The following is a 15,713-nucleotide window of genomic DNA, read 5'->3' as shown; positions in this document are numbered from 1 at the left end:
AGAACGTGAACCGCAAAACTGTATTAGGCACCTCCCGAGTAGCGCACAATTTTTTTAATAATTGATGAAGTTATAAGACACACTTTAAAGTGGCTATAAAAAAGGGAAAATTTGAATATTTGTTCTTTCCAAAAATGACCTTATATATTTCTGAATTTTGACGCATTATCATCTGCTTGTTGTGTATATCGGAGATTTAGTAGTTCCTAAGTTTTTAGGATTATGGTATTAGAGTTAGTAGTAAGGCAATGACAAAGAAACTGACATAGCCATTTTTGAGATGAAGCACTGTCGTACGAGGTTTCTACTACCGCTATTACTAGATGGCCAACGGTCGGATAATCCTTTTTTGAACTGTGGTATCTTTCCATTTTCGATGTACAGGGTAGCAAAGTTTCACACTTTTTCTCATGCTTTAGGTTTTCCTCACATATGCCTTGAGTTAAATTTTTGAAATTTTTCCAAAAAATTATTTTTCTGCATATAAAGGAAGTAAACATTGCAAAATAGAAATTTATATGAAATTAGAGTTTGGAAGTTCTAGAAGGAAAAAAAATATTGATTAACAATTAAAAAAAATATTTTCTATGTTGAAGCCAATGAGTAAAAAATGTCTGCAAAATATATTTTGAAAATGTTTCGATAACATTGAGTTTAATTATTTCAACAATGTTGTTAGACATTTTAAATATTGTTAGAACATAAAATATCTCCATAGCATTGTATACATATTTTTCAAATATTGTGTGCTACCTGCGGTTCCTTTGGCGCCATCATGACTTAAAAATTGACTAAATTATGACTATTTTCCCTCGAGTCAAGCGTTCTCTCCTCATCAAAACAAAGCTAGGTTCAATACTACATACAACACCATCCATGAATAAACGAATCCTATTACTAAACTACAAACTGCTTTCCAACTATGCAGATATTTTAGCTAGACTGTCCCTTTTTCATAAATAACTAACTCTACAACGGGTCTCCAATATATGGAGTGTATTAGGAATAACAATGCATAATACATAACACGATGGTTCTCTATTTATAGGCCGGTTTTGTGAATATATGATGGCAGATAGGAAAAGTGAGCTAACCAGGGCTTATTGAAAGCATGTTCATGTAAATTGCCCTGGCGGTTATGCGTGTAGTTAGGAATGCGTGGTACAAGTTTATTGACTGTGTCTTCTTAGATATTACATTCGGTTGTAATGGCTTGTCTTGTTTTTTCCTTTATGTAGTCTGTAGCTGGAGAAAACTGGCAAAAAAGTATTTGCTATATTTGTTTTTCCCATTGAGATTGTGGCTAATTTATCCTTAAACAGAATGTTTCCAATGCAGGACAATTTGGTTCTCAAAGAAGCACTTCTGAAAAATGTTCAGAACTTGTCTTCAAGTTAAGCTTACCATCGTAACATGTTCCAGTTTTGTCGCAGTTCACGTCACCAGATTTAGTTAGGTTGTTAAGGGTGGGATCTTCCGATGAATCGAATACCACAGGGAGAGTGTTTTCTCCAGTTCCCGGGGCTGATGCTGATTCTGAAAGGTAGGAAAATTTAAATGACACAGTTCTAAAACTCATGGAAAAGTCGTAAAAATAATTTGATTTAAGACTATCGAAACGTTTGTCTGCTTCAAGGTTAGTAAAATTTGTCTTCACAAATCGGCGTTGCCATTGAGCAGGAGCACATTGTCTGTTACTGAATGCTTTTTCTCCAATTCTCTCTTTTCAAACAATTTTCCTCCAAGATTTCAGGCAATCAGGGGGCATAAAACTACTTTCCTTTCCCGATGCTTTATATACTTTATTATAAAATGTAAGACTATCGAAACGTGCAAGTGCTTATCCCTTTCATTTCTGCCTTGATAAGGTTGTATCAGATGAACAAAAAATGTTTATCTTCGATCGTTTAGTCTCCTTCATGTTGTCCGCGGAAAATTCGAGTGGAAATCAATTTGTGTGCTTTAAATTTTTCACATGTAAAACTTTGATTGGTTTAAGACTATCGGACAACCTGAGAAATTTATTAACAACGAGAAATCCAAAAGCTGAAGACACTACATGAAAGTTGATAGTTTCCGAAAAACAAGGTGTTGAAAAGTAAAATTTTAATGAGTTTTTGCCGTTATTATAAAACGAAGGAAATAAGTGTTGTAATTTTTCTGTTGCTTATTTCAAAATATCTTCTTAAAATACCTTGTATAGGTCCTCATTTACGACCAATTTCTCCGAAATTTACAGTTAATAACTTGTTACCCTGTATGCTTAACATAAAAATTGATTCGAAACCTGAAAGAGCAATCAGTTTCTAAACTCGATTTCGAGAAAAATCGACAACGAACACTACGTTTTGATAATGCATGAAAAAATAAATTAAGAACAATAAATTTATTAATTGAAATTACACTGAAATGTAAAATTAACCGGACATTTAGATTTTTCCAGAAAATAAGCATTAAAAAAATTTTTACAGTGTTATTAGTAGAAAAATTTAATAAAATTGAATATTGGGAAGTTAAAATACTTCACACAGTAAGAAAAAAATTTTTGAAACAAAAGAAAAAAGTCTACAAATTTACTAACAAAGAAAGATATTTTTTCGTGTGAAAATTTTCTAAATGAAAAACACGTTTAGTAACGTTTCTTGCTTCCGGGTCCATGCGACTGGACATGCTACATATCGATGCGGTGAATTCTTCCTGAGCGATGTGCGCCCATTCGTCATAAAGTGCTTGTTTCACGTCATTTATGGATTGAAACTCAGCATGATTACAACGAATATGTCGACCTAGAATATCCCATGCATGTTTTATCGGGTTAAAGTCTGGACTCGTCAGGGACTACGGTAATAAAGGAATACCAACTTCATCTAAATACGCTCGCGCTCTCTTTGCAATTTATGGACGAGCATCATCGTGCAGTAAACAAACATTTTCAACGAGAAATGGCGCAAAATATGTTGTTCTAAATATTATCCAATGTGTCGTTTACTGTTTAAATTACCACCACAAATTGTGACAAGTTTTGTATGTGTCTCTAAGGAAATGCTTGTTCACAGCATTACCCTACCATCGCCAAATTTAATTCTAGAAAAAAAAACAAGTTGCAAAAAAAAGCAAAAAGTTGACCAGCTCTTCTTCAAACTCTATTTCGCCAATCCGACGAGTATCTGTTGAATCTAGTTTCATTCGTGAAGAGTGTTACACCCCATGCCTTAACCTCCCAATGAAGATGTTCGCGAGCGAACTGGAAACGCTTCAGCTGGTGATCTACAGTCAATAGAGGTCCCGTGGCAGAGTTCTTGGAATTTATTCCAGATTAATTTAAGTGTCTACGAATTGTATAAACGGAAACTGCGTTTTTATGGACCTGATTTAATCCTTGGACGAGTGCTGGAGCTGACAATGTGCGGTCGTGTATTGCCTGCATTCTAATAAACCGATCTTCAATTCAACTTGTGATTCTTGGTCTACCTTGTCCTGGTCTCCGGAATCGTTGTAATGCATCTGATGCAGTACTTCGAGAAATTCCTAAGGCATTTGCGATGTAACGGATACTACGTTCATCATCTTGCAAGGCAACAGCTTGCGCTACTTGTTCAGGTGTCATGATTTTTTATTGCAAGAGGAAGTAACTGAAAACTGTTTTTTCGCTAGAAGCAAACTTGTCGAAACTGAAAATGGTACGAGAACTTGGAATAATGTTGCTTAATTTGAGACGTTCATTTCGATCTGATATTTAACACACTGTAGTACCCTGAGTTTTTCTAGACTCTACAGGCGAACGTAATCTAAGCCAGTTGAAACAAGGAAAGGCGTTGTGGCCAATAAAACACAAATGAGATTTCAGAAAAATTTCCAAAAGTTTTTTTTTATTGCAAAAAATATATAAAAGTTTAAAGGTCCGATTAATTTTGCACTCCAGTATACTAGTGAGCGTCTCTGTATATTTCTTCATGTAAATATGCAACATTTATATGGATGGGTACTGGGATTCTACAACAACTTTAAGGCTATCAACGGGTATAGTACCCACCTAATTCTTTTACTTTCTTCTGTAAGACGGCTGTAGGTATATGAGCTATTATTTTCTTCAGCCCTTCAAAGCGAACAAAGTAGACGCATATTCTCTACTAATCTTTCAATTTTCTATAAATCTTCATGTTCCAGCCATAAAACAGAGATATGAATACCTTAAATCCCCTTTAAACCCTTTACAAATGAAAACGTACCACACAGGAATCTCCCCGTGTGCGCTCCTTTTAAACGACGTTCCATTACGTTTATTTTCCGCGATATCCTCGGCTTTCCTGCAGTTTGCAAGATCTTTTACGAGCAATATAACCTGTGTTTATAACGCTCTAAGATAACGAGATTCTGGAGACTCTAATCCTGGCTGGTTTTCAATTTTATAACGATAGTTTAATAATTTAAGAGAGGAAGTGTTTGATAACGCTGTGGCTAGATACCGCCTCCAGGTAATTCACACGGGGATCATAAATTGAGCCCGAAACCATAAATCGTGGGGTAAGTACAAAATTCATTATCGAATTTTACTACTTGCTCACCTCCTGGAAACTATAAAACGGGCTTTTATGTCTGTAAGGACTGTATTAGAGGAATTTAGCAGGGCTATCAGCTATCGCGTCTTAGCGCTTGTTTTGTGCAGTGACATCAAACGATACCGTCTGTAGATTTCTAATAGAAAGGCGTTCTTAGTACTTACTTTCACAAATGTTCTCAAAATATGACCCCAGCCTCTCTCCATTGTCGATCAAAGGACGTTCAGCGTTCAAATAGGTGCTTGGGCCATCCGGAAGGGTCTTATGGTCTAAGTGGAAGAGCTGGCAGTTGTATTGTGATCCCTAAAGAAGAAGAATTAAATCATTTAAATCCCAGAAAATAAATGGATTTACTTGAGGGGGTCCCTTGAACAAGAAGCTTCTGCACAAGAACTCGTTTTCGATCTCGCAAGCAAGTCTGCAGGCTGCTTCAGAAGTGACTTGAAGTTCTTTGTCAGTGTAGTAGTGCAAGCCAGCATATTGGGCCACTTTGTCGTCTGCCACCCCTATTCTGGGGGTTTGGAAGATTCTGTTACCTATAAAACATTATAAAAATCACTAATGTCTCCAAGATGTTTTCCGCAGCTTTCCAGACCTTTACAAGCCTGGTTGCCCTTAAGACACAAGTTTTCAAAGTAGTCCACTCCTTGGGCGTCTACGAATTGGACGAATTGACCAGCTGATCTTCGGTCTGTGTCGCTGAGTTGGCATTGAAGGGTCACGTAGTTGTACTCTACTGATCTGCATGTGAATCGGTGCTGGAAAAATGAAAGGAAATTAGTAATATAATGTGAATTTTCACTGATTATACACCCGAAAGATTTAAGAAGAGAAAAAATCAAACGGCTATGTGTCTAGACTTCATGATTTGAAGCCGGAAATATTTATTATTAGAGGATTGAAAAAATACTTTCGGGTTCATGGCTAGATCTTGTAGTTGCTTATCCACAATACTTTTCCTACTTCTAAATCTGAATTACATTTCAGGACTTTTTTATACTAAAAGTTATAGATGCAGATGATTTATTTGGAAAGTTGCAATTTAAAAGAAAAATAATTTTTGGAGGTGCTTTTTCGAGTCTTCAAGTGCGAATCAACTACGCCACTGCGTATTCGCCGAATTATTATATTTAACTGTTTAATTATTAGTTTTTGATTTATTTTTTGGTTTTTTTGTTAACCTTAAACTTGTTTCTTGAGGTTATCCTAGTCCTCTGACTCTATTTAAGAACCACAGTCTCATTGTCACCGAATAGTAAACCTTGTCTCAAGTGTTTCCCTTTATGCATTCTCACGATAGTATTGAAAATTTTCCCTGTTAAGTACTAGAACATGTCATGCCGAGTTTTGTGCAATTAAAAACCTTTTTTAAAATGTCCCTTTACAGTTCTCATTTTTTTTTTGAAAAAGCTAAATCAGTAGAGCACTAAAAAGTTTTGAGTGAGTAAAAGAGAGTCATTCCCTTGAAGAAGTATCATTCCCGTTCTTAAGAAGTAACGTATACATACCCCAAGTTTGCGGTAAATGTCCCGTAGAAAGAAAAAAATATTTAAAAAAATACGAGAAACAAAGAAAGTGTATAAAGAGAAAAATTACTTGATATAGTGAAACTCCGAAATATTTAGTTTTCGAGAGGCAGAGAATGGTAATCTTTATGCAGAATAAAACTATGTCAAAAAGAGGGTTCCCTTGAAGCTACTTTAGATTTAAAGCCCTGATTTATGGCTACTTAAATCCTGATTCAATCTACGATTAGACATTCTTGTATAATACATCCATAAAATAACGTCGATAATGTGCCAATTCTGTAGATCTAAGGACATTCTTCTTCTTTGATAAATTTACTGATTTTACGATGTGGCTCAAATTCCATGTTGGTCGTAAACCATTTAAAATTGTCATCTCTTGACATTATTATAATAAATTGAAAAATCGATTTAGAGAACTTCTTGAGAACCGAACTAACCTGGAAATGCCTTTTATTAATTTAAAAATCGTTTAATATTCCTCTATAGAAAACGCCGGAAGGGCTGAGTTAATTCCGACGCGATCAGGTCTTAAATGAGTTCGCAAATTAACCAATTATTGCCCTAATTAGAAATTTTAATTAGCAGATTAGGCGTGGCTTCTTTCTAATTTATTTTTCAAACTAGAGGCTTCGCTCTTTTCAGGGACTAATTTTAGCTTTCTGGAATCTATTATAAAATTTCCTTAATTCTTTAGTAGAGTTAAAAATTAAACTTACCTCATTAAGACAAGCAGCGAGACACGCTTCTTTAGTAGAAGTGTAAATCAAAGCGTTGTCCAACCCCCTAATCATTTTATTCGGAACCCTCTCGAACGCCCATGGTCTGAGACAAATATTGTCACTGCGCAGCTGCAGCTTTGTCATGTAATACATGTTGACACTGCGTTGAGCAGTGGCAGAGGGGTTATTGGCTTGCGTTTCATTTTGCAGCTGACACTGAGTTTCCTGGAAAAATATTTAAAGTTAACAAGCTATTAGAATTTCAAACTAGGTTTAAGGAAATTCATATTCTGAGAGAAACTGAAATAACAAAGTTTCCTCGGTGTTGTCAATTACCCGAAGTTTGGGAGCACAACGAGATTTACCGAAATTGAGGTAACTTCCTAAGTTTAATATCAATAAAATTAGATTGAAATCCCAAAGATCCGGTTTTAATTTCGATTGGTGTCTACAGAAGCTGCTTTATTATCGATTTAAGGTACATTATTCTTATTGGTGTTTGGTAAAATGAAGGTGGTTTTAAATAGTTAAAGACATCTTACCTGTACAGGGATAAGTGGATTTAACACGAAGCTGAAAGCTGCAGCTTGACAATCAGGTTCCTCTCGACACCATCCTTGGCACTCGTAAAGACTAAGATTTTTCACCGTGTAATACGTATTCCCTCTATAGTCGAAGTCTGTTAGTTTTTCGAAAGCTATTCGACCTGAAAAGAATACAAAATGCCTATAAACTTCTGTACTTAATGTAGTGCTCACCGTAGTGAATCGTAAGATAATCTAAAGTAGTTTAAACCAGCCTTAGCATCCAAAATAAAGCAATCTGATATACATGCATCAATCTGATTTACAATTCAAATGATGGGACGTTTCTTTGCTGGGAAGATAGACTTAAGATGTCTATAGTAAAGGAGCAATCTTTAATTTCTATGCATTATATATATCAAGTTAAACGGGTAGATCGAAGATGAGTATAAGTACAGGGGAATTTGAAGAAAATTACATTCGTTGGGTATCAGTTTGTGAAGATGCCAATATCTTTTTTTAATAAGATAATAGGTCTAGTTTCGCGGTAAAAAATGAATGATTAGCGTTCTTGTTAAGAATTTTGCGAGACTTACACATCAGCAATCTGAATTTTAAATTGGGTGCCTGCACATTCTTAATTTAAAAATGGTAAAATCCTTTTAAATTAAGGCATTTTTCCATTAATCTATAATTTGCAATTCTAGCAGAAGTAGTTTCATGAATTTTGAAAAAAAAAGTTTTACAATGGCGTTTTAACCAAGGTATTAGGATATTCTAGGAGAGTTTGAGAGTTATAAAGTTGCCAAGTAATATAGTTTTTTTTTAAGTATGGCAAATTTGCTAGATCTTAATATGTTTCTTGCCTAAGAAAAATGGTCATTTACTGCATTATTTTTATACCCTTTTCGGATTCTGTTTAGGAAGTGTGATGATAAAACAGAGATTTCTACTCAAAATTTTAGAGTTTAACGTCCTTTTTCCACATCTCCTATACACGGTGTAACATATCATCATGGAGATATTTTAAGAGCGTAATAGTAATCTGTAAAATAATAAAAAAATATTATTAGCACATGAGTGTTGAATAGTCATCAAATAATACTAGGTATTCTATTGAAAACTATTCCAATCTGAATACTTTTTCCGTAAGCGGTTAATAATTCAATCGGAATTGCAAAATTATGCAAAATGAAAAGGACCCAAAATCTGAACTTTTGGAGCAGATTGTAGGATGAGATTTTCTTAGAAGCACATGTTATTACAAAAGAGTTTCTATTTGTTATAAATCACAATATTAAAAATGGTTTATGGGAACAGTCTCCCATTTTTCGGTAATAAATACTTAACATTGATTACCTTTCGTCTAGAGAGATTGTTTATGTTTATGTCTGGCTCTTTTTTCTGGCTATGTTATGTTTTATTCTTGGGTTCTAAGTACCGTTTACTTCTTTGCATATGATATAGGTATACAGTTAGTCGTCGTCTGTAAGAGGTTACGGAATCACCTCAACCAAGCACTTTATTTCTTATATAATATACTAGTAGTTCATACTATTAACGTGTGTCATTCTGGTCACCCACACCCTGTATGAATTACTTTTTAACCAACACTGTTTACTACACAATTTTGGACATCAAAATATTTAAGTGCAGGTCTGGAAGTTGAAAAAATTGGTAATAATTCCCGGTGCGCCTTTAAAACTTCTATAAGAATTTTTTACGAAATTCAATAAGTTTAATAAGAAAATGAATTCGATTAGTAGTCTTATTCCGGTCTCTTAATTTAGCACATAAAATAATAAGCGGATGGTAAAATTTCAGAAGTTCGTATTCAGGGCGTATTGATCCTGTGAAGCATCATTCGGAAGGTAAAATTTTCGTTGTTAACTTAATTCATTGAATTGTAAAAGATACTCTTGGGATCAACTTGCTTTAAATTGATCTTTTAACTGCTCGCATCATCTGATAATTAAAATTCTCATTGCTTTGCTGTGTCACCACCTTTACTTGGCTTCTTTATTTCAGTTCTGTACTAATTCGAAGTTGACCAAATTGGCCTGTACGCTTTCTTACACAAAAACACACGCTCTTAATTCCCAAAATTCGATGGATGTAATCCAATTAATCAACCCACTTTAAGAAGCATGACTGCTTTATCATCCATCAAAGGCGTAAACGGTTTTGATACATTTTTTAATGGACCGTCGATGATGGGGTTTCGCAGTAATTAGATCCGTCCTAATGAAATATTTTTTGCCCCTCGCTTTTTATCACGTTTAGATCGTAAATTCAATTTAAAATTTCATACAGCCACCGGCAAAAAGCCTGAGTCATTATCTTTTCGTTTTCGTCCACAGTTAAAATTTCTAAGTCAGTAAATCTGTAAAGCTTTGAGGTCAATAAACGGTCCGTGCGACTTTTTTTCCATTGAGCTTTGTTCCAATCCAGAATGCTTTTAACCCAGTAAACGTTTTAACAGATTGACATCTCAGCATCTAATGAAAATCTCCATATTATTAAATTTACTTATATTAATGGATGTACGAACACGATGACGGTAATGATACATGTGTAGAAAAACGCGGCGCCTAAGTCCTAGCCCGGTTTAATTACAGGCAATAGAAGCCGCTTCGTGACGAATCTGGAATACACTATGGACCATTAAATAGTCATTAATCAAATATTCTCTTGAAATATTAATAAGGGAGCTTTGTATTTCCGCATATGGTCACTCAATTGCATTTACGAAATTGCTCATAGTCAACGACCTCTCAAAGCAATTAGCATGCAATGCAAAACCAGAATGGTTAACTGATACAGCACCACGTAATTTACATCCATTCAATTCAACGACGTTTTTCTTGTACTAGAATACTTCGATTATGTGTGAGCTTAATTGTTAATGGGCCTGGGTTATGCTTATTTGGGTTTTGCCAGATGTATTCTTTCGAACGACGTTTGTCTGTCTGGGTTCTTATGCAGTTAGAATTCTTTTGTAATTTTTGTCTTTACATGCGAGCGCACAATGTGAGCATTTTTACGACCTAACTAATTATGATGTTCAATTCATTATGGAGAGCAACCGGTATTTTATTATGATTTTCCACCGCTCAGTCATTCACGCAAATTCTAAGTAAAATTCCTTTGCTTCGTCCGAAAACGAGTTTTGACTTATAAAAATGTACTATCTGGGATCATTAGACTTGTTATAAAGGGATTTTTGTGTAATTAACATATATTGCATAGTTAACCCTCCACTATTAACAGGTGCAAGGATTTTACCAGATGACTTTTAGATAACGAGAAAAACATGTATAAAGTTTTTTAGGTAACTTACATAACTCCATATATGAACAGTTCTTACGGAATTGCCGTGGTTCAGTGGGTTAAACAACAGCGTAATTGTTTTGGATATTGCGGATCCACGGTTCAAATCCGCTCACATCCTCGTTTTTTTTCCAATTTAATAATTATTACACGTTTATTTTTTAATGGTTTTTGATACTATAGCACATACTTGCTTGTATGACAATTACCATCCAACTGTATGCGAGAAAGACACAAATATGAATACCAACTGATGTGTTACTTTAATATACTATTAATTGTAAGTTTTTCTACTATTTTCTTATAATATATATTTTAATTATTTTTTAGGTGCAATAGTGTTAAAAATCATAAAAAATTAACATGTAATAATTATTATATTGAAAAAAGAATATAGGTGTGCGAATTTGAACTGCAGATCCGTCATGTCCAAAAGAATCGTGCTATTGTTTAATCTACCGAACCGCGGCAATTCTACGAAAACCATAAACGTGTCAGGTATGTAAGTTGCCTAAAAAACTTTACACACATTTTTCTGGTTATCTAAAAATCATCTGGTAAAATCCGCACACCTGCTGATAAGGGGGTAGAGGGTTAACTGTATACGATATATACTAATTACACAAAAATCTCTTTGTCACAAGTCTGATGGTCCCTTGTAAGTGACATAGAAACTCAAAGACCCAGTAAAAATGTTCCAATTTTGATAATATTTTGTGCAAATACTTCTGATGCCCTAAAAAAGATAGGATTACATTTTCAGCCTTATCGGCCTGCATATTTTTTGCATATTTCTTTTTTCGTAAATCATTCTCTGTGGGATTCCGACATTGTAGCCTTCATTACTTATATCTTTACAAGACCTTGTGCTCTACTTGGTGACAGTAAAGTAATACGTAATTTGAAACACCCGCACTAGCAACAATACGTGATGTTAAAGCCCAAATATGGGATATTTTTACATTTCCCACAACAGTCTACCTCAGTGAGTATCTATAACCATTACCAAAATCTACACGCCAAAACTTGTTTTGGAGGTCCAGTCCTTTTTTGCAACTTCAAACTTTGTTACAATGAGCGACGAGTGACATAACGGCTTAACTGTTAATATTCTAATCTTTGGAATTCGGTTCCCAATTTCCTTTTTGGTATCTTAAAATTTCTTCTCGCTCTTCAACTTCCTTAATGGAGCAGGGAATCCAGAATTTCAGAAAACGGCTGGTCAGTAGTATATCACCAAAAGATTCGAGTGGTGCGACATGGTTCGATGTTTAAGGAAATATTGAGTTATATATTTTTTTAGTGAAATTAAGCGCTAACTAAGGTGGACTGTTAGGAAAATAATAAAGGGCTGCAGCTATAAAAGAAAAAAATACTGAAACTTTAATATCACGAATGTGTAAAATTGAGGCAATTCGATTGTACAGCATTTCATCTTTATTGAGAATAGAATAAAGGCTGTCGCTCTATAAATTCTTCATGAGCTTACTGCTTAAATTATATCTTCAATTTTGAAATTAAAAATAGTTTACTCACCTAAGCATCCATTAACAACTAAGACTAGAAACACTCCTATCACGCTGTGCAATGAGAAGGCCATCTGAAACAATCATGGGTAATTAGCGTCTAAATCTTCATAATCTATTGAAAATATGACGTCACAATATGTTTCTTGTTTGAATCTGCTAATGTGACAAAACTAATGAACATATCAAGAATAAAAATCAAGGCTGTAATTGGTTTGGTCACCGTCATTTAGCAAATAAGGAAATATCCCGCGCTCCATCATGCAATTTAAACGAAAGATATCTACTACATTCCACTGAAATTATTTAACGGCATCAAATAGTTAACAACCGCTGTTAGCATGCATTTAAAAGCAATTTGCATTAAAACAACATCAACAATTCTTCCGATTTGCCATTAAAGTCTCTATGATATTTAGGAATTCCAAGCCACGAAAGCTCGCAGCACTTATTGTCTCAACAATCCCATTACCCCCTCAAAAATCTGCAAGTTCGACACTGAAATTAAAAATGTTTTGCCTGCAAGAAACTGCCAAATCTGGCAAAAAAAATATCAAAAACGTCTTCGCTTGAAGCATCTTCAATTCTCGTGGCAACCCGACCGCTGAAGTTGATCTCTTGACTGATTTAGGACTGTTTAGGGCTGCAGTTTCACCAGGGGCCGGTACCAAAGTTCATGAAGCCCTCGAACCGCGAAACAACGTTCCTAACCAGTAAAAGCTGTTTATAATGTAAACAACGTCATTGAACCTGAGTTGGTAAAGCAGAATTTTAATGTCTCTCAACAAGAGGAGGCCAAGCGAAAGGCTGGGGTACCATGGTGTCTCATTGCTCTGATAAGATCGAGGATACCTTATCGCAGATTTAGTAGTCGATTTGACTTTCCACTGGACAGATCAAGACAGGGGCACCGTGCAGGTCTGAAAGCCTGGCTAAATACAACCAGTTGTTGAGGTTTGAGGAAAAGTTGGAGCCTAACATGCGATATGCTGAGAAAGCATTCAGGAGATCTTGAGGTTGAAGGTTATTTTTTAATATGTTTTGGATGTGAGAGTAATGTAAAGCTGTCAAATTAAGAGTTTTAGAAACTAAGTATGGGGAAGAAAGTAACTTGCGAGTTGAGTTGACCTCAAGGTATTTTTGGTAAATCCCTGGTATTAACATCTTGCAGATCTAGCTGGGAACAGGAAATTGTCCTTCTATAATAACGTTTAATATAGGCGTGTCCCATGAACTTCGTCTCTATGAAATTGATTCTTGTTGATTTCAAAAAAATATAATTTTGAGTTTAAAAAATGCAGGTTATCTCGGATTGTTGAACCAAAAGTTCGTTATTTGTGAATTTCTTTTTTGAAGTTTCCTCAAGAGAATTTCAGTGCCATTAATTAATCATGTAAACTTCGAAGATGCGGGTTAATTTTAAACATCCCCACTCTTGGTTTTCCCTTTTTTGAATTTTCTTCGGTCAAATTCAAACCCTTTTGATATGAAAAATATCTTGTGGAATTATAATATACATATGAAAATTTCTTTTTAAGAGTTTGTAGTCTGTGGAGGAAAGCCAGGTCACTTAAAATCCTTTTCGGCAAGGCAACATTTGTAGTATGAAGGTATTAAAGCTCAGAGTGCAAACTGCAATTTCTAAAGCCATCATCAAAATAGTTTCCATGAAAATTTCATATCCCTTGCTTCATAACACGTATTGCAGGAAAAGTTTTAGCATAAACTTCCGCAAAGCCGCAATTTCCGTTGTGGCAGCCTGATGCCGATTGAGTAGAAATCGCTCGATTTCCTACAAAAGACTTGTTCTGTGTTATATGGGAAAACCAGGGGCGTGTTTCGACGACTAACTGTTATGTATCCTGCAGCAATGCAGCTCTATCATCATGATTACACGAATCTTTCAAACTTAAAGACTTCCATTGATTCGCTCATTTTAAACTCGTCATCGTTTCAATTACTCTTTAAGATTCTACATGTTGGTTCCGATTACGTCGGTTTGGAGGAATCAATTTTTTACGCGGCTGAAGAGTTTTTTTCTCTAAGCTACTGTGTCCATTTACTTGTTAATTAGTTTGAACCTGGTCCCATAAAATCGTTTAACCAAGAACAATGAAACGAATATCAAATATCCTAGACAGACTAAAACTGTTTAATTCCCATATATTTGCCGACAAGTCTTACGCTGATGAACTGTCAGATGCATTCGGGGTGATTTATGCCTACACAGTAATAGTGCGATAGACTCGACAACGCAGGTGATTTATTCTATGCAGGATCATGATGGTAACCTGTGGCCGTAACTCGTGAAGACACAGAGGATTCTATTGAAATGCATGTAAAAATGTTGTATATAGGAGTGTCGAGAATCGCAGTATTTGAAGTACGCTGCGATTCAATGAGATTCATCCGACCCCACGATCGCGTTAACAAAAATAGGTCCTCGTGCTGGCCTAACCAAACAAAGAAGAAGTTTGCATAATCTAACATGAATTTCGCACTAACAATGTCCTTTGTAGCGGAGAAGTATGTGAAAAAAGAAAAACCTTGTCTTTTCTCCTTGAGACTGTGCTCACCCGTAAAATATAGGTACTCTGTTAAGACGGAGTTCGCAAATATATAACCGCAATCGATTTCATGAATATACTTCAAAATAGCAGTTGTTAGATACCTCTTCCTGAAATTAAATGTTATTGCCATTTTCCGGTTTACTGAACGCAATTTGTCCACATCGATTGCGGGTTCGAAGCCGCAGTTTGAATAGAGTATTGGAACTGAAAGGAAATGAAATAGGTTGAAATCGTTATTTTTCTAGTTAGAAAGTTCAATTTTGAATATCCAGATGCATGTTCGGTGGTTTCTTTTGAGGAGGAATGTATCCTCGCGCGCATAAAACATGAGTAAAGCTGCAGGTACCTACTGTTTGCGAGCACTAGCTCCAAATCGGTACCTACAGGATGATTCAAAATTCGATGCGAAAAATTAAAGAATGTCCACAGTTTGATATTTTGGTTAAAAAAATTAAAATAACTTTTTTTTCGGTAAGTCTTTGTTTCCGAGTTATTACACTTCAAAGTTTCTGTATGTTATCATTTTCTATTATTAATAATAATTAAATAATATTTATATTTTTTTATTGTCAATAATTAAACAATAAAAATAATAAAGTAATTATAACAAGTGTTCAAAAATATTACAATTAGCGCGAATACAAGCTTGGCAGCGCGAAATAAGTGAACCGTATGCTGATTGCATATTTTGTCTATTTTGAATGTACTCGATTGTATTCATTATTCTTTGCATTAATTGCTCATGGCTATCAATTTCTACTGTATAAACCAATTATTTTAAATGCCTCCATAAAAAATAATCAAAAGGATTCAAATCAGGTAATCTCGTAAGCCATAGCACTTGATCATGCCGACTAATCCATCTCCCATTAAAAAATGTTATTTTACATTTTTTAACTAGAATATCAAACTGTACTCGTTTCTTTAACTAAGAGTAGTATTGCTACGGTTATGTA

The 15,713-nt window shown here is 34.9% G+C and overlaps 1 protein-coding gene across 1 annotated transcript in view; it reads right to left on the bottom strand.

Moving 5' to 3' along the window:
* The window catches only part of tyn (trynity), a 71,413-nt gene that overhangs the window by 4,422 nt on the left and 51,278 nt on the right, over positions 1-15,713 (bottom strand). The window contains exons 2-8 of the mRNA XM_066394988.1: positions 12,198-12,261; positions 7,350-7,513; positions 6,805-7,032; positions 5,155-5,317; positions 4,914-5,095; positions 4,724-4,862; positions 1,405-1,536 (exon numbers count right to left, since the gene is read on the bottom strand). Coding sequence (XP_066251085.1) covers positions 1,405-1,536; positions 4,724-4,862; positions 4,914-5,095; positions 5,155-5,317; positions 6,805-7,032; positions 7,350-7,513; positions 12,198-12,261 — 1,072 coding nt within the window. The remainder of the gene's footprint in view (positions 1-1,404; positions 1,537-4,723; positions 4,863-4,913; positions 5,096-5,154; positions 5,318-6,804; positions 7,033-7,349; positions 7,514-12,197; positions 12,262-15,713) is intronic.

This window comes from Euwallacea similis, chromosome 11, assembly GCF_039881205.1.
Source record: "Euwallacea similis isolate ESF13 chromosome 11, ESF131.1, whole genome shotgun sequence".
Classification (NCBI taxonomy): domain Eukaryota; kingdom Metazoa; phylum Arthropoda; class Insecta; order Coleoptera; family Curculionidae; genus Euwallacea; species Euwallacea similis.
Note: the sequence above shows the minus strand (reverse complement) of the source record. Positions and strands in the feature narration are given on the sequence as shown.